The sequence below is a fragment of the Platalea leucorodia genome (assembly GCF_965183815.1).
Source record: "Platalea leucorodia genome assembly, chromosome: 3".
In the NCBI taxonomy this organism is placed as follows: Eukaryota; Metazoa; Chordata; class Aves; order Pelecaniformes; family Threskiornithidae; genus Platalea; species Platalea leucorodia.
The window spans coordinates 68,525,252-68,549,520 of record NC_138825.1 but is presented as its reverse complement, the minus strand read 5'-3'; the positions used below and the strand labels follow the sequence as shown (position 1 = coordinate 68,549,520).

The 24,269-nt window shown below is 45.9% G+C and overlaps 1 protein-coding gene across 1 annotated transcript in view; it reads right to left on the bottom strand.

Annotated features, from left to right (window-relative positions):
- MTCL3 (MTCL family member 3) overlaps positions 1-19,266 on the bottom strand; it is a gene marked incomplete at both ends in the record, with an annotated part of 29,459 nt that extends 10,193 nt beyond the window's left edge. The window contains 3 exons of the mRNA XM_082307375.1: positions 14,134-14,292; positions 17,745-17,969; positions 18,307-19,266. Of these exons, the coding sequence (XP_082163501.1) occupies positions 14,134-14,292; positions 17,745-17,969; positions 18,307-19,266 (1,344 nt within the window). The remainder of the gene's footprint in view (positions 1-14,133; positions 14,293-17,744; positions 17,970-18,306) is intronic.
- Between the last annotated feature and the right edge of the window lie 5,003 nt (positions 19,267-24,269).

Below are 24,269 nucleotides of genomic sequence, written 5' to 3'. Positions count from 1 at the left end.
CAGAGTCAAACCACCCTCAGACAAGTGGAATGAATCACTTCCAAGTAGTGCCCACCTTTCTACTTTGAGGGAGGCCAAATTCCTAACTTAGGTTAAATGCTTAATTTTTAGATGTCTAAATGTCTAAATTATATCAACTCTAAGCATGCAGATTTGAAAAAAACACCACCAAAGCCTTGAGGCTGGACTCTTGAATTTAGCGTGGTAGTAAGAACATACGTTTCCTGGCTGGTAACTAGCTTTCAGCAAATTCAGATGAGAAGGGAGGTGCAAATTTTTATCTGTTCCTAGGACAGTTCAGGAAGAGTTGTGGTAGACTGTTCTCAGCTGTCAATTTTTAACACAGACCAGCACCCTTTTCTGAAAAGTAGGCATCAGTTTAAATAAAATAGCTGGGGGTATTTTATGACCCATGTTATTCAGGAGGTCAGACTGGTTGATCATATTATACAGTACTGGCCTCATAATTTCTGAATGCATGAAACCTGACCAAAGTTTGGGAACTCAGCAACAATGCTCCTAGAAGCACACCACAAGGAAAACGAACCTTTGAGCGTATCTACGTGACCATCAAGGCAAGTTCCAGTTCAAAACTCTTTCTGGGGCACCATTACTGGTGCTTCTAATTAATCATTTAATCAAAGATCTAAACTGCTAGCATCTGTAAAAATTAAAATAATTCAGCCAAGCCTGTAATATAAAACACTCTTGGTAATTAAGCCAGTTGGATGTCATCATCAGTCATGCTTTACAGGGATGTAGAAGCCTCTCATTACACACAACACAGATGGAAACAGATGCATGGCAAATACCTTCTAAATGCAAGTACTCATCTGTGACCTAAGCAAAGAGCTTGGTTATTATCCTAACCTGGATTCATTGCTGAGATAGCCAAAGTCAATTAACACAATCATACAACTAGGATCAGACAAAACAAAATAGAATTGATACCCACAGGTCTCATTCTGCACATCTTGATATATGCTGTTGTTAATACTAGCAATGGGAAAAAAAAAAATCACATAATATGTCAAAACATCTCAGCAGAAACAAACACTTCAGAACAGCACACCTGCACATCTAAAAGGTTAATCCACTGCCCTTTACTTCAAAATAAGAAATGAAGTGCTTGGAACTCTTAACTATGGAGTGTTATCAATACCTGAATCTGCTAAAACGCCAGGGGGTTGCATTTCTTGGTATTATGAACACTGTGGTAAGTGAAAAATAAACCTCCAGGTTGTAGTTAACAAAGATCAAAAGCCTGGTGTTCTTACTCCTGGCTAGTATTGATTCCATGTGATTCAGAAGAGCAGCTGGGCTGATCCCAGAGCCCAGCACACCCTATAGCTGGGTGTCCTCCCTGTCAAGTGACTCATCTCTATTTAACATGCAGTGACACACACCATAGACTATGGCTATAAATGTGTGCAAATGAGAGGGTCTAAAAGAAGGTGGTTGCTCAAAACATGTCATTCTGCTCTCCGGAGTGTAGTACTTAGAGGGCAGTTCAGAGGTAGAGCACAACTAGCACACTGGTAGTCAATGAAGAATCAGCTGGCTGCCTTGCACAATCACATACAATCTCTACTCCTGTCCAGCCCAGCCACAGAAGCCATTTGTTGGGCAGTATTCCCTACCACTGTACTGTGTATAATACTTTTTTGTTGTACTTTGTTCTTCGTACATTACTCCCCTTACTGCATGTTAGGTATCTGCCTGATGGAAGGTTTAGTACTTTGCACGCAGACACACACACACGTACAGCTGTACTGCACAGAACACGACTAGTTGCACAAAACACCGTGCATATCAGCGCAGCAGGAAAAACGCCCTGCTTGATAGCATGTACCTGCCTCTGACCTCCTGTTCGCTTGCTGTGTTTTGCCTGAGAAGAAAGACAGCTTGGACAGACCCTGAACTCTCCCTGTTTAACAGAAATAACCTGGAAAACATTTCCTCTCTCCCCTTCCAGACGTGACCTTTTCTAACCCCTGTATGCTCTGCTGCAAAATGAGAAATTAGATTCTGCTTGTTATTAACAAGTACAGAGTTGAGAAAAATCACAGACCAGGCGAGGCTGAAAGGGATCTCTGGAGATCTAGTCCAGTCCCCCTGCTCAGAGCAGAGGCAACTAAAGCAGGCTTCCCAGGGCCATGTCCTGGGGGATTCTTGAATATCTCCAAGGATAGGCAACGGGTTCGGTGTTTGACCCCCTTCACAAAAAAGTTTGTTCTTGCCCCGTCACTGGACACCACTGAAAAGAGTTTGACTCCTTCTTCTTTACACCCTCCTGTCAGGTATTAATACACATCGATAAGATTCACCCCACACATGCAGCCCCCTACTCTTCTCCTGTCAGGGCCCTGAGGGCACCCACAGGCCCTGACCAGCCTCACCTGGGGCCTCCCCACACACCCTGCCCATGGGCCCAAGAGCCCCATTTCAGCTCAGCCCAGGGGGCTTCAGGTCCTGCTTGAGCTATGTGAGAGGAGTACTGGTCTCCAGTTCACCTCAGTTGTTCCTCTGCTCAGCCATGCACCCTGTGGATCCACCTGTGGATGGCTTCCCTGCTTCACCTCAGACCTGCCTCATCACCATGAAGCTGCCTGGTAACCTGGACTCTTGTTTGAACCTGGCCATGACCTCTGGGTCTGCCCTGCTCACCCCGCTGGCGTGCTGTGGCACTGGGCCTTGGCTGGCAACACCCCTGCCCCGCCGGCTGTGTTATCCCCCAGAACTCCCCATCCCGCAGGGAGCGGCCAGCCCTTGCTGCTCCCCGACATCTCCAGGCTGAACAGTCCCAGGTCTCTCAGTCCCCCCTCATTTCACACACGCTCCAATCCCTTAATCGTCTTCACAGCCCTTGCTCCAGTACGTCCATGTCTCTCTTGTACTGAGGAGCCCAGCACTGGACCCAGCACTCCAGGTGTGGCATCACCAGTGCTGAGCAGAGGGGAAGGATCACCTCCCTCAACCTGCTGACCTCATCCAGGTCAGTAATGAAGATGTTAAAGACAACTGGCCAAGTGTTGAGCCCCGGAGTTCTGCCAGAGGCCTGAGTGTGTTAACAGGCCTTCATTACCCTGATGAGCTTCACCTGGGGCTTCTACCCACAGCCCTGCCCACGGGCCCAGCAGCTCCACCTGATCTCACATCTGGACCTTGAGTCCTTGCCTGAACTCTGCTGTAGCTGTATCCAGCTCTGTCACAGCTGTGCATGGCCACGGACCCTCTTGATCTTAACCCTCATCGGTGGCCTGACTTCTGGCTTGACCTTGCACTTGCCTCATCACTTGCCTCATGATCACTAGACCTGTGCGCTGACTTTCCAGCTTAATCTCAGACCTGCCTTGTCACCACAAACCTGTCGGATGATCTGGACTCTTGGTTGACCCTAGCTGCCGTCCCCAGGCTTGTTCTGGTCACTTTGCTCAGGTACTGCTGAACGGGGCCGTGGCTGGTGGGGCCACTGCCCTACAGGCTGTGTTACTGTGCTGGGCTTCCTGGCTCCCAGTCCTTCAGAGCAGCTGGCCCTTGCTGTTCCCTGGCAGGTACATCACTAGTCACCAGCCTCCAGGTGGACTTTGTGCTGCTGATCACAACTGTTTGAGCCTGGTAGTTCATCAGCCAGTTTTCAGTCAACCTCACTGTTCACTTATTTAGCCCATACTTCATCAGCTTGTCTAGGAGAATGTTATGAAAGAGGTTCTCTGCACCATTCACCAGTGTGCACACATTTTTCCTCATTTTTATTTTGCTGCTGATATACCTGTAGAAGCCCTTCTTGTTGCTCTTTAACGTCCCTCACCAGATTCAGCTCCAGGTGGGTCTTTTCCAACCTAAATGATTCTATTATCTCTCCTTCAGAAACTACTTTTAATCATGTATAGCAGCACATAAAGAAGCTATACTTGCTTCAGTTGGCTTTTCTGATTCTGTAAGTACTGGGTACTTTATGGTAGCCACCTAAGTTCTCAGAACCATCGTTCTGAAGAAGCAATGAGTAATATATCGAATAGTAAATATAGCAATTTCTGTGATAGTTTTGTTGCATATGGCTCTGTTGTCTGTGTTCCCATTTGAGGTCTTGCCAGTCTCTTTCACCTGTTTTTACACTGGAAGCTGCACTGAGGTTACTCCCTGAGGGCCCACAACATGCTCCAGAACAGCCATCTGTACTATGACATGACAAGGTTCTCCTTCCTCACACTGGCAGCTGAGTTCAGCCAAAACATAGGACATTGCGTACCTCCATGGTGCTACTTTCTGCTTACTCTCCTAAAGCCAGGACAAACTACCTAGGGCTGTGAGGGTCTGCCAAAGAGCCGTCAGGAACACAGGCACCTGAAAGATGCACTGGGAAATTCTATGTGTAGAATAACTAGTAAATCTACCAGGCTACAGAGTGACCTGGTTTTTTAACTGTACACTTGCTAGCAGCACCAGAGAATGTAAACACAGAAAATTGTTTCGTGTGGGGTTGCTGAAGAGCTCAATTTAAGACTATGAGAAAGACAGCCCTGAAGCCAGCAGTGAGCACATGCACTGAAGAGAAACAAAGCTATGGTAATTTTCCTTTCAATCTGAAACAAGCTTAGCTTTGACCTGTATCAGCACATTGCTAATGTTCTGTTTTTTCAGGTGTTTCTTTGAAGGGACTGGTACACTTAAGCAGGACTGAACACAGTGCTATAAGGTACAGAAATCATATATTACTCTTATTCATCAAAGCCTTAGTGAGACTTCCAGAAAGATTATGACATTTGGTGTATACTGATTCCATACAAAAACATGTATCTAGACCTCTGGTTCAGCACTTAGAAAACGTCTCTGTTCTGTCTCCATAAAGCCTTCTAGCTGGTAGAAAGCAATTTTGCAAAGTCATCTGGATCTCTTCTAAATCTAGAGACTCCTGGCCTACCTCTATACTCCCATTCATGCTTTCGTAGCAGTACAAAGAGGTTGGATTTGTCCTCTCTATCATGCAATCTCTTTCTTCAAGAAACTAAGCAAATACACAGTATCTTACAAAAGAATTCCAGAGACCTGCCAAAAATGACAAAATGGGCATAAATACAATGACAGTTGGAATTTAAGAAGCATAATATATTATTAAAAAATCTTAAGCAAAATAACAACAAAAGAACCAGTCTGGATTATGTACTGTCTATGGATACAACTATGGATACAACTGTGAAAGGTAGCATGACAGCTATCAAAAAGACAGCTATACCAGGGAGCTCATTTTTACACTTTTAAGTTACCTGGCAACTTTTTCTTTCATCTGAGCAGTCGAGTTGGTACCTCTATGTCTAAATTATGTATATGGACACTTGAATGTCCATTTGAGCAAAGAAATACTGAAACTGGGAAGTGCAAAAATAAAAACTTGTCTTCTATGATTGAGGACCATTATAGAGTCCTAAAAACTTTGTCTTTTCCTAGAAAGTAAGTAAACTTCTCAGGCTTACAGACAGCACAGTGCCAACAATTGATTAGGAGACGACTGAATATAAACCAAGCAATACTGGATTTCCCAAACTCCTCCATTTATTAATGTGGTATTGTACTTTGAGGACCTTATTGAAGTCAGTAGCAAGATTGCCTACTTCGGTAATAAGATATAAAAGGCCTTCTTTCTCCTTTAGACCTCAAGGAAGTCATACCGTAAAGTCTGTAGCAAGAGAGATACATCTTTTCTGGCCTGCCCCACTGTGAGTTCATGCTCACAAACCATTTTCTCTGGTAACCAGTTGCCATCCACCACCCGAGCCACAGTTACCGCACTGTCCATTACTCCCATAGACAACTCGGCATGCCAGCTGTGTTTGCTTTGACACTGCTGGTGATTGCCCCTTGCCAGTAATTCTCAGCGGTAGGAATTCACATGGCAGCAATGGACTGGACTTGCTGTTCTGTGTCTCATTTGCCATCTCATCTGGCTCCATACCAACTCAGAGACCCTTTGCCTAGTTTTTACACTAGTAAATGAAATGGCCAGGGACTGTTCTCAGGACCTGATGCCAACTGGCACTCCACAATTCAGTCTCTTTTCAGCTAAAAGGACAATATAGCTAAACTTCCCTACAGCTTCCTTCCAAACAAGCAGGACCACATCCAAACTGTCAATCAGGAATAAGCTCTGACCCAGGCTAGACCCCAAATCATGCCCAAGCACTGAAGCAGTGGTAGCTGATCCAGGCCAAGCCACTGGAGGGATGTGCTAGCAATCGCTTGTCAGTGTGTGGACCCTTCCTTAGCCTGATTTACTTTACAAATATAGTTTTTGACTAATGGAAACAATTGTGTAGCAAGGAACAACTTTGAGAAGAATGATCCAAGCAAAAAAAAAGGATCTCAGGTGCTGACTTGAGACCTGGATGTAGGGACTCATGTACTTTCTCTAAAACATAGTTTCTACGTGTTTGGAAGCTCAGCTCTCATCCTGTGCCTCTGTTCTGGTTAGTTTTTTTTAAGATGGTCATTACTTTTTATTTTCTTTAAAATAGAGCTTACTGCAAAGAGACTTTGATTTTACCTGAAGACTGTATGTAGTATCAATAACAACTTTGACAAGAGAACTTGCACATCTAAGGCTGCTGATATCCATCACAGACAGGAAGGAAAACAAGATAACATTCTGCCACAAGGAAGGAAGTCCCATGCCCCCATCAAACCAGAGTAGCAGCATTATGTTTACAGATTCAAAAGAACTGATCAAACCTAACTTTATTTTGTGTTGGCTAAATTCTTTTCTGTTTTAAACATATTCCAGATACACTCTTTTTCACTACAGTTGCCACTCTTTCATTATTACTTCCCCATTAGCAAGCAATCCTGCTGCTCCTTTTACACATCCTTGCAAATTTTAAGACAATTCAATAGGAATCCACAAAGCAGCACAGCAGCTTCAATGACCCTCTGAAAAAAAATCCCCTCAAGGGATCTTTACTCACAAAACCTCTTCACGGTAAGATATTTATGGAGTTTTATTCTTTTGAAATCATTCACTATTTATTACACACATTTTGGAGCTATATTATTGACCATTAGGCTGTTTATTTTCAGTTTTGATAAACTGTCTTGAAGCAAACGGCTCATGTGAATTGCTGATGGCTGATACATAATTAAAATGTAATTTTATGAGGTTTAAGTGTAAACTACTTCGCAAGTGTGACATTTTCAGAGAATTACCACAACAGATTTTGTAATAGAAATTAATTTCTTTCTCCATTATTATTCTTTTGTCATATTCAAAGAACTAAACTGAAGCAAACTCTGGTTATCCTGCTTACTGTGAAATCGCAGTGTGCTCTGAGCAAAGATGTCAGAGTCACACCCTCACAGATGATGAATAGCATCCCTACTGAGTATTGTTTTTAAAGGAACAAAATATTTGGGCAGGATACCAAAGGTAACAGAATTTCACATAAGCAAGTCTGACAGAAGTAACCGGGGGTTCTGCATCTGCAGAGATGTGGCGCTTAGAGAATCACTGAGCCGTGCTTGGAAATAGGACTTTTTTGCTTTTTCCTGTCTAAACTCAGGCATAGACTTGTTTCTCATCTCTTTTTAAAAAAGCCTCCTTATTATCCTGTTGTTCTTTTCACCAAAGCAAATTGAACTTTCCTGAGGCAACAAACTGAGATTCCAGATCATGGAAACCCTGTGCTTAAAGGTACTTTTAGTAGAAATGTTGCTGATAGACTCGGTATTTGGGTCCTCCAAAAGATCCAGAAAGGAACCGGGCTTGTGAGAGATTTATTAAATCCTCCCCTGCTGCCATCTGGTGCCAGGAGCAAGTAAATTACTGTAACTCTTCGAAGAGTACTGCTTACCACAGTGATCCTGTGAAGCCTATCAGCTACATCAGCAGGCATACTAGCGTCTCATCTCTTTACCTTGTCCCTACTCCCTCCATTACCAGCTGTTTGAAATGAGGCTCAGCCTCTGAAGAGAAATGAAAACGTGAGGGGCAATTAGGAAGTGCTTGGGAGGCAGTATTATGCATCGGCTCAAACTTTCCCTTTCAAAGCAGCACAACCAAGTATCCATCTCCAGTGACTTGTATGCATGCAGAATAGGAAACAAACAGAAGCTAGAAATCCATGCACAGTTACAAAGCTGTGGCCTCACTGGGATCACAGAGACATGATGGGATAGCTCACATGCCTGGACCGCAGCCACGGATTGATACAAACTCTAAAGCTGAGGAAGAAGGGTTGTGCGCTACACAAAAGAGCAATTCAATTGCACGTAGTGTTGCCTTGTAATGGGTGATGGGCCAGCTGTGAGCTATGGGTAAGAATCAGAGGACAGAGAAGCATGGGTGGCATCATTTGGGGTATCTTCTACAGACCATCTGATGAATAAGAGGAAACAGATGAAGCATTTTTCAGACAACTAGAAGAAGTCACATGATTTCTGCAATGGATTGAAGACAATTTTTGCCACAGATGATAAACAGGTGAGCTGTGGGAATCATTTTGACGGACCTCTTGCAAATAAGGAAGCATTGGTCAGGGGTTTGATGGCCAATGGTAGCATTGGCAGCCCCAACTGTGAGATGGTGAAGTTTAAGGTCCTGAGAGAAGGGACCAAGACAGTGGATGGGAAAGTTTCGGTTCTGAAGGCATCCAAAAATGTAATGCTGCTGTTGGATATGGCTGCCTTGCCTGTTGGAAATGCTGCAAACCACCACCCATTATGAGACTTGTTTCAAGTTCCTTACAACCTCACCACAATTTAGATGTTGCAGGTTTTCCACGCCAAGCATCTGTCTTAGGATAAGTTATCAACATTGTTAATATTCTGGAAAATTTCAGAAAAATTATTCAGCTCTTTCCAAGAAGAGAATATCCTGGTTTGCTCATATTAAATTATTCTAGCAACTGTTGATTTGAGAAGTTCCAGCATGCCTGTGCTCTGGAACATTTCTGTGTCTGTATGCAATATATACCTCATACTTTTCTAATTCATCCAAATCATGACTGGCCAAACTGTAACCTTTCAGAAATCTTCCATTGCTATACATAACTAGGTAATTATTTCTTGGAGTTTACCGGTTTAAGTTGCTGAAAATTCTGTATTTACAAACTACTACATCTTCTCCCACCCCAGCTATCAATCTGCACATTTTCTCCAGCTGACAGATTATGTTCCAACTCCAGGCCAGAAGGCAAAGTCCTGCAATTGTTGCCCCATGTGGGTGTAGATAAAGCCGAGGCTAGGCATTAGAACCAGAAATCCAGTGCTCACAGTGATATAGTTGCTGTTTCCTAGCACAGTGAGTGATCCTCCACTGCTCCCAGTCCAGATGCAAAAGCAAAGAGCTAAGGCTTGGAAACAAGAAAAGGAATACAACAAGCCAAGGAAGGTGACAGATTTGTATGAGGGGGTGGAAGAATCAGGGGAAAAGGACAAATTTCGCAGAAGAGAGAAGCTGTAACTAAGAAATGTGGATAATATACTCAGAGTAGAGTAAGAGAAAATGAACTGGAAAAGACTTAAAATCCAGAGAGGAGATTGGATACTCATGAAGAGTTGGAAGGATGCAGGGAAAGAGGGAATGGAAGGGAGAAGGACAAGACTGGGACTTAGGAACGAGAAGACAGTAAAACAGCCACTACTACAAGACACGTCAAAAAAAAAAAAAGAAAAGAAAAAACAGACACAGGATCAAGACTGAGAGAGAGAACCTGGAGAATCTGAGACTTCATGAGTTATAGGAGAAAGACTGGAAATAAGTGGTTGTGGTTAAATGGCAGGAGAAGGGGCTTAGATAGAGAAAGGGCTGTGAGAAAGGAGAGACACTGGATTTTTATCAAAGAGACATAGTGGGCAAGCTGACATTGGTGACCTATGGGACTGGGTCAGGGTCATCCCTTACCAGCTCTTTTCACAGCTCTCCATTTTTCTGGGTTGGGGGGGGTTGTTTGGTGTTTTGTTTTGGGTTTTTTTTCAGCAGCAGCTTTTGTTGTGAAATTTCCAGCTACCCTCCTGATTTCTGTGCAGCCTGAGCACTCAGAGATGTATGGAGAGCTAATCTGTGCATAAACAGGGCAGGCAAAGGTTGCAAGAGTAAGCAGAAAAGTGTAATTAATTCCCTGTGGTCTCACAGCAGGTTAGTATCAAAATCAGGAACAGAATTCAGATTCCTCCTCCCAGCTCCAGTGCCCAGTTCCCCAGACCCTGCTGCCTTCTTCCATTTCCACGCAGCGTACAAAACAGATTGACTGACAAGACAGGCACCACTCCAGCAAAACACAGGCCCATGTAGGGAGGCATAAACTCCTCTTCCTGCAGTCTGAACTGATGGGACAAAAGACATCTCTAGTTCACATGCCGTGTAGCTATGGCTATCGCAAGCTCTGTATCTGAGCTAAGAACCTAGGCTTAGAAGAAGAAAATGGTAGCTTGACAACATCACCCTAATGTGGCTGTAAGAACTGAGCTGTCTTGCATCTGCCCAGCTTGGAGCACTAGCAGAGCAATCTATTTCTATCCAGAAAGACATATGTCTCTGAAAAACACTGTGCCTCTTGCAATTACGTATCTGCATTGCAAAGCCCAGCGTCCAGCACATCTGTCGCATTTTCCCCCTACTTCATTTGTCTCACAACAAACCATCTAAAGCATGGCTAACTGGGCATTTCCTACATAGCTGTAGCAAATGAATGAATTCTTAGTTCATACTATTATCATGAAAAGCTCTACAAGAGTTAGCTAGGCTTTAACAAATGGTTACCATCAATTTAATTACATTAATTAACATTAATTAATTAATTAACAACTCATTAACTTTTTTTTTTATATCTGAAAAAACTACATCTAGCTACAGTTGGTTTCTTTTTCTTCTAGGAAACAATTTCTTTAGGTTGTTTTCAGGTTCCCAAAAAGCATTACCAATAATAATAACAAAGAGGAAATCAGCAGCAGTTGCTAGAAATAAATTCCGAGCACTGACAATGCCGATCTTGTGTTTCCATGTGTACGTATGTAGGAGTAACACTAAATGAAACAGCTGCAGGTTGGGGGACTGAAAGTAAAAGTAACTGATAGAAAACGTATGCTTTGCTGGAACACCTTCCAAATCCTGGATGCTTACAAGCTTCTGCTGCCATCAACAACAACTTCCATTTGTCATGGAATATATCAATTATTTTTTTCAAAAGCTCCAAACCAAGAAAGTAAACAGAAACTATCTCTCTGTATTAATGGACGAATACATTCACAAGTCTATATTCACCCAAACGTTCACTGGAGAACTCTAGATTTGTCTCTACACAAACACATCTGCTAGCATTTATCTTTTATACATGTTTCCAGTCAAGCCTACCATGTTTTTTAAAACAATATAGAATCCACACAGAGAGAACTTTGGCTTTGGTCCTGCTCTAGAGACTACCTAACAAAGAATTATGCTTCTGCCTCCAACATTTTCTATTAAGTCTTGTAACTATTCTCTGCTATCTCACACTGTTCATTTTAAAAGGAGAACAAATTTCCCATGGCAGTTATACATAAATAGATTTTAAGGAGAATGGGAAGGTCTGTGTTTTTGCAGTACATTTGATGACATAAAAGTACAGAAATCAGTCATTACAGACTCTGACCACTGTTATTATGCTGTAAAATAAAAATGCTTCATTGTCTTTGGAGATTAACTCTCCCATTAATTCTAAGCTCAATAAAGTGAAGATCACAATCCAGACAAAAGGTCTTGACTCTGCATTCCTATTTATGCTGAGTAGGACTTCCTGAAGCAGGAGGTTGCATTGGTTATTATGGCTGTACTGAAATGAGAAAGGGTTGTAAACCCATGAAACTGGAGGAAATAACTCACAAGCAAACAGAAAATTAACATTATGACTACCTGACAATAACATTTAAGATGCATGAAACCTCTGATTGTCGAAGAAGAAGAAAAGGTATTTGTCACAGAAAAATTCTAATGCACTTCAGACTGCTTTGGGTGGTTTTCATGGTTGTTTCATGTCACATTTTCGTAGCTTCTTTCCAGATTCTAAATTTCAAATCTGTAAGATTTAGTATTCTTCACTAGCATTCTTCCATTGGTCCCCCAAGTCATGGCAAGCTTGCAAAGTGCATAATGAATTGGCTTCACTTCAAACTTGCTTTTCTCTGACTTGCACCTCCGCAACCATCCTCCAACTTCCCCCATGCTGTGCTGAAAGTCCTCGCCTGAAAAGCAGCCTTCTCCTACTGAAAGGGACTCAGCAGCCTGTTTGAAATACATAAATGAAAACTCCTGCCTAATTATGATGATGCATATAATGACTGGGCATGGCAGTTCTCCTCTCCAGTTCAGTATAAGGATGTATTTCTGACTCTTTGTCCACTCCATCTCAGCTCTGGTGTAAAGTCTTACTGCATTTTTCCATTCTGGCTCAGTGTCCCCATTCTGTGCCAATGGGAATCATCTCTCTGTTTCAGCTTCATGAAAATAGTGTTGTGTAGAGGAGCCCCTAGCTTAAACATGACACTTTCTTCTGGAGTCTCAAGTGTCCTTCCATTGATACCAAGAGCAAAGACAGAAAGGGGCAAACACCTAAGCTAAAGAAAGAAGTGGAGAGCAGTATGAGAGCAGCAGAACCATAGCTCAGCATAGTGGGCCAGAGGGAAGAATGAAGAAAAGGAGAAAGTGACTACTGATGACAGAGGCGAAGAAGCCTATTTATTCGGTTCATTTCCTGCAGGTACATAGCTCCCAAAGAGCGTAAGATATTAAACTGCCGCTATGCTTTATTGTAATGTGAACATCTATAAGAAGCAAGGTAAAAGAAGCTTAGTGTGGTACAACCTATCACAGGGCAGGAGGAAAGGATCCAGAAATGGGAATCTACAAGGAAGTACAGTCTGAATGGACAAGAATATGGAAAATTTGGAGTAAAGCCAAGCTTAGCAACAAGTTTTAAGGATAATTACAGAAAGATCACGCTCTTATGAAGAAGATCGTCCTGGAAACTGAGTTGTAATTGGTGGCAGAAACCAGAGTGAAAACAAAAGAAAGTCTCAGGCAGAGGAGAGGGAAGCTGAATAAGGCTCAGATTTCATGCCCTTTTCAAATCTGCAATTATCTGGAAAAGCAGCAGAAGGTGGAAAAAACCACCTGTTTATCCTCTACTAACACGTTTGAAATTCAGTTCCTGTAAAGAAAAGATATGAATATTTTTAATACCACATCACTCAAAGAACGCACTTGCAGTTCCTAAAAATACTATAACTTATCATACAACTGAAAATTTCCTGCCTTTCTTAACAACTGAAATACATCTCTTCTGCTTCATACAAGATCAAAGTAGACATTGGCATTCCTGCTAGGGAATATTACTAAAAGTGAAAAGCAGTGGCATTCATTAAACTTTAAACAATGAACTGGAGAGATGTTTCTAAAATCTGTTCCGACAAGTCATACTTAGTCAACAGTTTCTCTTTTTACTGCATGCTTTGCTATCTCTGTCGGCCAGGCTATTACTGCTGTAATACAATTTTCTGCTTACTTAATGGCACAGTATCTTGCATCTATATAATGGTGAATGGAGTAATTCTGAAGATGAATTAGATATAATGTAAAATTATGCTTAGACTGAAAGGCCAGGTAGAGTCTCTCACTCTCCAATACTCCCAAAAGAGCGTGAGTGAAGAAGATGGGAAGGTGGCTAGAACCCCAGTCTCAGTGTGCCTGCTAGTTCCTAGTAGTAGTTAGCAAGGGAAAAATACTGGTCTTCATAAAAACCTGTGGGGAACATCATCTGCAAAGTTAGATGTCTCTGACTCCCTTCAGCACTCTTTCTGCATGTACCTTAACGTAAGTACAACATCTCAAAGCCTCTGAACTCTGTTACCATCAGTTCCACATTTCCCTCCTTATACAGGAAAAACAAAGCCACAGTTTGGTTTCTGTTTCACCTAGAAAACACCGAATATTTTAGTTTGCTCTCAGCTTCGCAATCACCAAGCTGTACTTCGGCACTCTTGGCAACTTTCAACTTTTGCCTGATGTATTTTGTGCCCCCAAAACAAGTTATAGGAAGAAAACCAGTTAGTTCAGCAACAAGGATTTGAGAACTTAAAATACTTCGTGCAGAAGTAAATAGCAACACTAACCTCTTTCATTTTTTCCAGTTCATTCTGCAGTGCTTGTTTGGCAATTTCAACTTCTATAAGCTGCTGTCTTAATTTTTCATTTTCATCTTCTGTTACAGTACGTTTTTCTTCCACGTTTTCTAACTCATGGTGAAGTCTCACTGATACATCTTTTGCAACCTAAATGAAATGAATGATATTTCAAAAGAAAGATTAGAAAAAAGAATTACTGCTGCAGTGCTTAGAGCCTAAGCAACCATTTACAGGTTACTTCTGGATGTTTTGATGGAAGCGGTATGAGAGGAAACATGTAGACAAGGACATCCACAGACAGAAATCTAAATGATTCCAAATTCAAGCCGATTCCTTCCAAAAAATGGTATATTATTCCTATGGACTTCACTGGAAACCACATTAGACATAAAGCCACAACTCCTTCTTAGGTTCTGTTATGTCAACAGTAAAACAGGACCTTCATTATTCCTGGAGACAGTGCAGCATCTATTTTCTCTCAACCACTGCTAGCTTGTGTTTTTCAACGTACTACGGCATATGCAATGCACTCAACATGCAGAAGCATCTAAAAGCAGGGCCCACCTTCTCCGGGCCTACCCTACCTGAGCCTGGTACAGGACCACGAACAGACACATCTTTATTTTGACCCTGCTAGTTCCTCTCTCCTTCATGGACAGTTAATCTAAATACCTGGTATTTACTACTATTGGTTAATGTAAAGAGTAAAATATGAACAAACAACATTTTTATTGACCTTATGTTCACCAAAATGATGTCCAATATTGAAATGAAAATGAACACTAAGGTTTTTGCTTTTTTCTTTTTTTTTAATGCGTTTTCACAGGAATAGATTTAAAAGGCACATGTCAAGATCTAATTCCTCTTCTTCATATAAAGTAACGAGAATTTTGCCATTCAAGCCACTTGCATTGTATTTTGTGAAACCACCAGAAATTATAATCATGCACCAAAAATATTTAAATATACACTAATCACTGTTATAATGGTGATTTAGACACAGAGTTTGAAAAGCCTAGTTTCCCGCTTTTTTTAGAACATTGGAAAGTATAATTAATCCTTCTTAGCATTAGCTAGGGGAGCTCAGAGAGCTATCCTTTATGGCTTTCACTAGAACTATCTTTATGTTTGTATGTCAAAGAACTCTCTTTGACATACTAAAACTCTAAAGAAAAAATAATAATAATTGCAAGCAAGCAGTCTAGAAGAATCCGATCTATCAGAAAACAGCAGCAGCTAGTGACTCAGCCTCCCCTGACAAGAAGGCCAGTGTGTGTGAATTACTGATACAACACTGCAGTGTAGCAGAAGATCATTCAATAACCTCCCCCACTGCACACACAGTCAAGACACATAATGCCCAACAGAAGGAGAGAGTGGAGGGGAATTTCAATTATAACCATACTCCAAAGAGACTGCAAGATGAGCTGAGAATCACACCACAGGGCTGTATCTTGATGTCTTTTCCTACACTCGGTATTAAGCTGCTCAGCTGGTTGTCCAACCAAAGTAAATGGAAAATCATGGGGGACATTTTCAACGGCATCCTATCAGAATCTGTCTTCGGACCATAGATACAGTCTGTGTCAGTAAATACAACCAAGTAACAAAATCATTACTGGTAGTGATTTTTTGACACAAAATTTGGTGGAGTAGCAATTAATGCAGGGAAATCCTACAGAGCATTCTAGATCACATGGGAAATGGGACTCACTTATGCAAGATGCATTTTAATACAGCTATATGCAAGACTGTATCTCTGAAGGATTAAGTCCCCTAATATATTACCCATGCAAAACGGACAACATTATTTTGGATAGCAATTCTTCAGAAGAGGACTTAGGAACACTAGAGAGAAATGCACATGAGTTACAATTATGGTTAGACAGCACCTGGAATTCAATTTGGCAGAAATTTGGCATTAGACATTCATCCCTACTCTAAAGCAGAACACATTCATGATCTGTGGGAATGCTTTACAAAAACACTATTCCTTTCCAAATAGTCAGTTGTATCGTTACTAGGAAAGATAGGGGAGAAATCCTAATTAAAGTGAGCTCTTTGTCCAGCTAAACCTAAGGCCTTAGCTAATATCTCCTGTATTGCAGGTGAGCACCTCACCAGAGAGCCCACTTCGCTCCCAGGCCCTGCGCATGTATTACTTGCTAATACAAAGTAGCATCGAGCCAACAAAGAAATCAACTCTGGAAGCTGGAATCACAATGTTCACTTGGGACACGAAGGCTCACATTCAAATTCTGCCTGCAAAGGTGCATGTCTCAACTATTCACCTAAGCATCATTCTGAGTGTACAAAATGTCCCTTGCTTCGATCAGCGACTCCATCTGACCCCTGACAAGGGGGTCATTTTGCTTCTGACGAGGAAGACGCTATTTTGTTGAGAGCCACATGAACAGCTGTACTTACAGAACTGTCACGGCCAATACAGCAAACGTGGGTTTTGAATATGCACAAGAAAGGAATATCAAATAGAAATACAGAGGAGGATATTGGCATTTTAAATGGCATTAGTGAGAAAATTACTGGAATGTGTCTTGGACCGGTGTCTACATTTTAATAAGAACGATGACAAGCTGGAAAATTTTCAGAAAAGATGATCCAAGTCTGCAAACCAGGCTTGGGAATAACAGACTCTCAATCCATTATACTTATCAGAAAGAAGTTTAAGAATGGCCTTGTTCCTGATCATGTATTAAATTAGCATTTTCAGCTACAGTCCACTGAATCCAACAAGCCATAGGTAGCTAGTCCTATACAGAGGACAAATGTTGCTATACAGATGTCTGTACTTCCATGAGAAACGGAGGGAGACCAGTCAACTGAAAAAAGTTTAGGAGTCCTGACGCAGCAGGAGCCTTAACAAAGTCTAGTGGATGGAAGGAGAAATTAAACCACTTTCAACTAGCAAAGAAAGGGGTTTTTTTCTGTAATTGGACCAATCTATAATGGAGATGATGGATATTTTATCAACAACAATCTTTAAACAAGGATTGAAACTTTTCCTCAACAATGGGCTGTGGTTCATTCAGATGTTATGGATTAAATACAGTTGATTACACACAGAAATTTGATGTGTCTATGGTTTCAGGTGGATGGGGAAAATCCTGCCTTCACTGGAGATAACAGCAGTTTTTCCATGGATACCAACGGAATCAGGATTTTGTGTTGTGACTCTGCAAGTATTCAATCTACCAGTCCTCTGAAATCTTTCCTAAAGAGGACAGTAATCCTCTCAAAGTCAATGGGATGATTCAGTGAGGTTGGGTTAAATTTGCGGTGGTAGGGTGTTTTGCGTTCAGCATAAAAGATCCAAAACCTCTAGATCCTAATTTGCATTTGAATCACTTCTTGCACATTAACTTTACAAAAAATGATTTGACTAGAGCTGAAAATAGCCTACCTACGTACTGAAGGGCTTCTATTACCAAGGTAAGCTTGGCCATTGCTATCCTACGAGCTGCGCTGGGTGCACAGCGTACGACAGAAGGGATGGAAATGCCTGAGTCATGAGGACCGAGAGCACGCTCACGTCTCCGTCTGAGGCACTCCCTTCCCTTGACAGCTGCTCACGTCCGTACCTTGAGGTCCTGCTCCATGCTGCGCAAGAGCTCGCCGTCGATCTCGCCAGTCTGGGCGTAGCGGAGCCTCTTGCGCTCGGCCTTGCGCAGCCGGTACTGAAGGATCCGGCAGTTCTTGTTGGCTCGCTCCAGTTCGTGGCGCATTTCTTGAAGCTGACAAGCGTCCTCCTCGAAGAAGCTGTCCCTCATCTCGTCCATCTCCGTCCTCAGCTCATCTATCTCGTTCTGGCACCGGGGCGAGAAGGGGACAGGGACGCAACAGGTGGGTCAAAAGCACAAATGTCAGCACGTACAGGGGAAGGCAGCCAAAACGGAGCTCCTCCCCGCAGGGACAGGGGGGATACAACCCAGCTCATCAAAAGCACCGCAAGCAAGCAGGGAAATGCCACTGCCCGCAGGCCCCACGGCCGGGCCATCTCAACTCTGCCTCCGGCGCTAGCGCCGGGGAGAGGGCGGCCGGGAAGCCCCCTCCCGGCCCGGGGGTGGAGAGGCCGCCCGGCCCCCGCCCGGCCCCGGTCCCCCGCCGCCGCCCCGGCCCCCGCCCGCCGCCCCGGCCCCTCACCTTGAGGCTCTCGTTCTCCTCCCGCAGCTTCTCCATCTCCTCCTGCATCTCCTCCTGCAGCTGCGGGCTCAGGGCGCCCTCGGGCGCGCCGCTCCTGCCGCCGCCGCCCGCCTCGCCCTGCCGCAGCCCCTCCGCCCCGGCCGCCGCCATGGCAGAGGGCGAGGAGGCGGAGGCGGCCGGGGGAGGCTCGGCCGGGGCGGCGGCCGCGGAGGCGGCGGAGGCGGAGGAAGCGCTGCCGCTGCTGCTGTGGTTGCTGCCCTTGGTTTGCATCTGGGCGGCCGCCGCCAGCCCCTTCCTGAGGTGGAACTGGATGAGCTCACTCTGCAGGCATCCCTCCTTCCAGTACCCGCCGCCGCCCGCCGCCCCGCGGCCCTTCCCCGCGCCCGAGGAAGATGGAGGCGCCGGGGCCGCCTCCCCCGCGCCCTTCAGCGGAGACCGCCCCGCTTTCCCCCGCCAGTGCTTGGGCGGCGGCGGCGGCGGCGGCTGCGGCGCCACCGCCCCCTCCCGCTCCCCCCCGCCGCCGCCGCCTCCTGCAGGGGGCGCCTCCTCGGCGGCCCGCGGCGCGGCGGCCTCGCCGGTGCGCGGCGGCGGCGGCGGCGGCTCCTCGGCGGCGGCTTTCCCGCCGGCGGCGGCGGCGGCGGGCGGCGGTTCAGCACCGGCGCCGGGCTGGACAGCTCCCGGCGGGCCCGCGCCGCGCGGCGCCTTCTCGGCGGCGCGGCCGCGGGCGGCTCGGGGGGCCTGGCCCGGCGGCGGCCGCGACGAGGCGGCCTTGGCGGCGGCGGCCGGGCCGCGGGAGGCGGCGGCGGCGGCGGCGGCGGCCGGCGGGCGCGGGGGGTTGTCGCGGGCCCGGGCCGGAGAGGAGGCTCGCTGCTGCTTCCTGCCGCTGCTGCCCTCGGGATGGAGGCGAGGCTCGGCGGCGGCGGCGGCGGCGGCGGCGCCCCCTGCAGGCGGCTGGCTCATGGCGGCGGCTATCTCGGGGAGACGTCCATCACCGGCGGCGTCCTCCGCCTCCGCCGCCGCCGCCGCCCTGAGAGCTGGGGGAGGAGAAGCGGAGAAGAGGGTCGGGGTGGGGACGGGGAGGACGGCCCGGGGGCGGCGGGGAGACGGGCTCTCCGGCGCGGCCGGCGGCCAGCCTGCCCGCTCCCTGCCGCCGCCGTGCCCCGGCTGCTCCCGAGCCCGGCCCCACCGCCCGCCGGCGCCTGCGGGCAGAGCGGCGGCCGGGTGAAGCCGGCCGAGGCTGACGCCGCGCTGGACCCGGAGCGAGGGGCTCGCGGAAGGGGTCCGCACTGCGCGGCCGAGATCGCTTCCCACGCCGCCTGCACCTAGGGGCGTTTTCCCCCCTGCTGCCGAAGCCTTCCCCCTGCGGGCCGCCACACCACAGCGACATTTCCACCCCCGCACAACCTCCCCTCTCGCTCGTCCTCGCCGCCAAGCCGAGTACCGGTCTGGGTTGCCGCTGCACCTGCCTGCCTCCTCAGAGGCCTCTTCCAGGTGCCTGTCACAGCCGAGCGGCGAGAGGCTGCTGTACAAAGGGCTGCACACGTGGAAGGAACAACAGATTTCCCTTCAGCTTGGACAGGGGCTCTTCCAGGACAAGGTTAGGCCTCCGAAACTCGGGAATCGAGCGCCATAAAGGAAAAGGTCCCTTAAGTCGGCTTCTAAACCCAGATTTGTCCCAGTTTGTTTTCCAGAGGCATTGTCAGGGCTTAAGACTGATTCAGGTTTGTTACTGGTTATGCTGACATAGGACTGAGGCATAATGACTCCAGCAGGTTTTCCAAACAGAGGAAGCAAGGAATACACCCTCACCCAGCAGGAGATGTTATGTGGTATTCGCATACACATGGGTGCTCACATGGCAATTTTCCCCCACAGTGACAAAACTGGAGTTTTCATGGCCACAACAGATTATTAAAAAGGGCTGTTAAAAGCCATATCATGCTGCTAATGTTCCTTAGTATATTCTGAAAATAACGGCTACGATCCACAAACTGGTTCACATAGCCTTTATTCAACTGTCCTTAAAGGGAAAACGTGGGCAACAGCAGGAACAGCAGCATTTCTAATGCGGCCTACCGATTCCCTCCTAGAACACGGCTTAACCATTCCCTACTAGAACAGAGAATAAAGAAAGAAACACGACTGGGCAAAGTCAGTGCAGACATTATACCGTACCCTGACAATTGGTTTACTCCCTGGAACATACTAGACAATGAGACTGTGTTTGGTCTGCTCTCACTGGCAGGAGCACAGGGTTTCCTCTCAAATGCACTGTCATTATCGCCCTGATTTTAACCAATACACTGGAAATTAATGCTCAAAAGAACACAATTTGGCAGAAACTTCCCAGGCATTAATTAGTGAAAAGGGAGCATGGGAGTGTAAACCTATCAAAACTTACACTTGTATCACAGCACTGTATGAAAGATTTGCTTGGCATCTCTATCAGCCACCACTGACAGCATTCCCACACTACTGTTGTTCAGAGCTACACAGATACAAAATGTCACTCTTGACATCCAAACCTAAAGAAACCGCAAAAAGCCAGGACTCGGCTTAGATCCTGTATCTTACTCATCACTCTGCCTTCTACCTACTGTTCAAATTGAAATTAAAAATAAGAACCGGGAACCCTACACTATACCTGGATCTTTTCGGGAAGTTTCACTGCAGCGAAGTCACCAGGCTCGGCCGGGATCTGCCGGGACCACAGCCCGCACCCTGCGTGCCCCCAATTCCAGGACCGGCTACCGCCTACGGTCCAGCTGGCCGATATTCCCCCCCCCCTTTTAACTGGCACAACGAAAGCCCCGTTTGAGCCCAAGTCCGAAATCTCCGTCCTCACGAAACGCCGGGACACGGCCTCCTCCCCAGGGGCAAACCCACGTGGCGCCGGGACGCGGCGCTCCGCCGGTTTTCCTGCCGGGAGCCGCTGCCCCGGCGGAAAAACGCGTAAATAAACGGGAGCGACAAAAGGGGACGCTCCGGTGGCTCCGCCCGCCGGCCTGGGGATCGCCCCTGCCCGGGGGGCTCGGGCAGGGCTCCCCCCGGCACCGGCCCTCCTCCCCTCCGAGATCCTAATTCGCAACCGCCGCTTAAGGTTTGGGAGCGCTTCTGCCTTTTGTCCGGGTTTTAAAGGCGCCGGAGGATTTTCGCAGGTCCCCCTTTATAGCTGGCGGGTTTGTTGCATCTGAATCCCGAGTGACATTCCCTTTTTGGAGGAAAAAAAATAAAAATAAAAATAAAGGCTTGGATCTAAAGCAGCCGCATTACTCACCACCACTTTGTCTGCTGCCGGGCTGGCGAAATGCATGCACAGAGAGACGGGCACCCGCACACGAGGTACCCGGCGCTGCCAGAGCCTCTCAGGAAAATGAAGCAATATTCATGAGCTGACCTCACTGGGCCTGGGAGACGGAGGGGGGGAGGGAGGAAAGCAGCGGAGGGAAGAGAAAAGAAAAGATTAAACGTCAAGAACCCCGCCCAGGCCTGAAGGCTGAGTTGCGTCCCCTTATCTAACTGCACATGGTGGAAGAGGATTACAGCGCCAGTGCGGGAAGGAGCAGGCTGCATGCAAGGGATGCGCCCGGTTTCCCTTCCCAATGCATCCCAGCAATCGATTCTGATCAATTATTTAGTGTCCTCTCCAGGGGAGCCTGCTCTGACCAGGCAGGGATGCCGGGTGCCTTCTGCACCAGCAGCGGGACGACCCCAGGATTTTCCTTTGTTCGCTGGCTTCCTCGGCGCTGGGAGCTTGGCGGGCCCTGGCTGCATCCCACTGACAGCAGCCCCCTGCCACCGGGAAGGGCAGAAACAAAGGCAGCCTGCTCTGCTCTACCGAAGGTCATCCCCTGGTGTTATTTATTCGGGTGAATACAGGGACTAACGTGCCATTGGCCGTTCACTCGTATCGTGGGCAAACCTCAGAGATGGTCATCTGTTTCACCTGTTTATTTTATCATGAGGTGAATTTACCTTTGCTCTGAAGCACCTTAGATGGCTCTTAAGACTTTGCGCTTGAAGTCTTTCACAAATAGAGACAAAGAAAAGCAGAAAAAAGGGCTTCCTTTTCCTTTCCTTTCCTTTCCTTTCCTTTCCTTTCCTTTCCTTTCCTTTCCTTTCCTTTCCTTTCCTTTCCTTTCCTTTCCTTTCCTTTCCTTTCCTTTCCTTTCCTTTCCTTTCCTTTCCTTTCCTTTCCTTTCCTTTCCTTTCCTTTCCTTTCCTTCCCTTCCCTTCCCTTCCCTTCCCTTCCCTTCCCTTCCCTTCCCTTCCCTTCCCTTCCCTTCCCTTCCCTTCCCTTCCCTTCCCTTCCCTTCCCTTCCCTTCCCTTCCCTTCCCTTCCCTTCCCTTCCCTTCCCTTCCCTTCCCTTCCCTTCCCTTCCCTTCCCTTCCCTTCCCTTCCCTTCCCTTCCCTTCCCTTCCCTTCCCTTCCCTTCCCTTCCCTTCCCTTCCCCATGGCCCAGCACAGCACTTTGCCCCAGCCAGGGGGAGACTGGGTTACCAGGCTGGAAATTCCTCCCCAGGGATAATTAACTGAGGATTTCATGCCCATAGGTATACCAGCATATACATACATGCATACATCTATGTACAAAATATATATACACAAATACACTGTACATACATAGATATGTAAATGTGTGTGCATACACACATGTGAACACACATATAAAATATACATATGTATGCGTGGTTTTATATATTGTGTGTACATGTATCTACATATCTGTGAGGTCCTCGTGCAGCTCTTGGGGAGAGCAAGCTGCCCCCTTTCCAGCTGCCCCTGCCCCACAGTCCTCTCCACCTCTTCTGATATGACAAGCAGGACTCAACACATCTGAAGCAGCCTATCCTGGGATGTGGAAAGGTACTCCTTCCCAGTCCAGATGCATGTCCTCCAGCCTTGAGCCCAGGGACTGCATGAACTGGATATATATAGAAGTGATGAGTTAAGGACAATCAGAAAATAGGAAATGGAACATTTATGCTAAAGAACAAAAACACCGGGATGATGAAAAGCTGCTTTTTAAATGCATAATATTTAATGATTTGTTATGCCTTTGAAACTCATAAGCATTGACTGACTGTAGTCGTACCAACTAAGCAGAATAGTTGATTGAAAACATGAGGAATGAAAATACAAAATATTTCTGGCGCTGGAGCTGAGAAATCCTATGAAAGTGGTGGATAGATTTTGCTAGAACACCTAGGTTCCTTGTCTCAGTGAATATACAGAATAGCGGGCATGAGGTCACCACAATAACATAGCATTTTGTCTACACAATATCCTCCAGAAGGACAAGCACAGCAGTCCCTACCTTTAAGAGCTGGACAGCAAATAGCATCCTTTCTGCTTCCTCGGTGGATGAGATCCCTGGATGGACTTTCCACAGTAAAACAAAAATGGGATGTAATGACATCTCATACCACCTACAACAAGTTTTAATGTGCTTTTGGAAAAATACAGATCCTTATTTTCTCACAGTAGTGTCCAAATGAAAACCAGGTCATCAGATTATCTTCCTTCACATTGTCAGGCCGTACGTCTGATAGTAGAGACCAATCTTATGGTAGAAAAATTCATCCATCTCTCAGTGTTGTTTGGGATTGTTGACTTTATTCTCAAAATTCCTATTCTGGCTAAAACTTCAGTGCTGACACAGTTATAAAAATTGACATGGGCACAAAAATGCTTCTACTCATATCATTTACTCTTCTGGGGGAATGGGTATAATCAACACAAGCTAAAGCACTCTTTTGTTAATAAAAGCTGTATTTCCATTAGGAAATTTGCTGCTAGATCTCTATAGGCATTTTACATCACCAGCAGGTCATGATGTAATGGATACAGTAATCATATCTACCCTAGAATAAGTCCAGTATGAAGAGACCTAAACAGAAAAGTTAATACTGTAAAAGTCCCATTTATGATCAGGTTTTGTTGTACAGTCTCTAAAAACCTG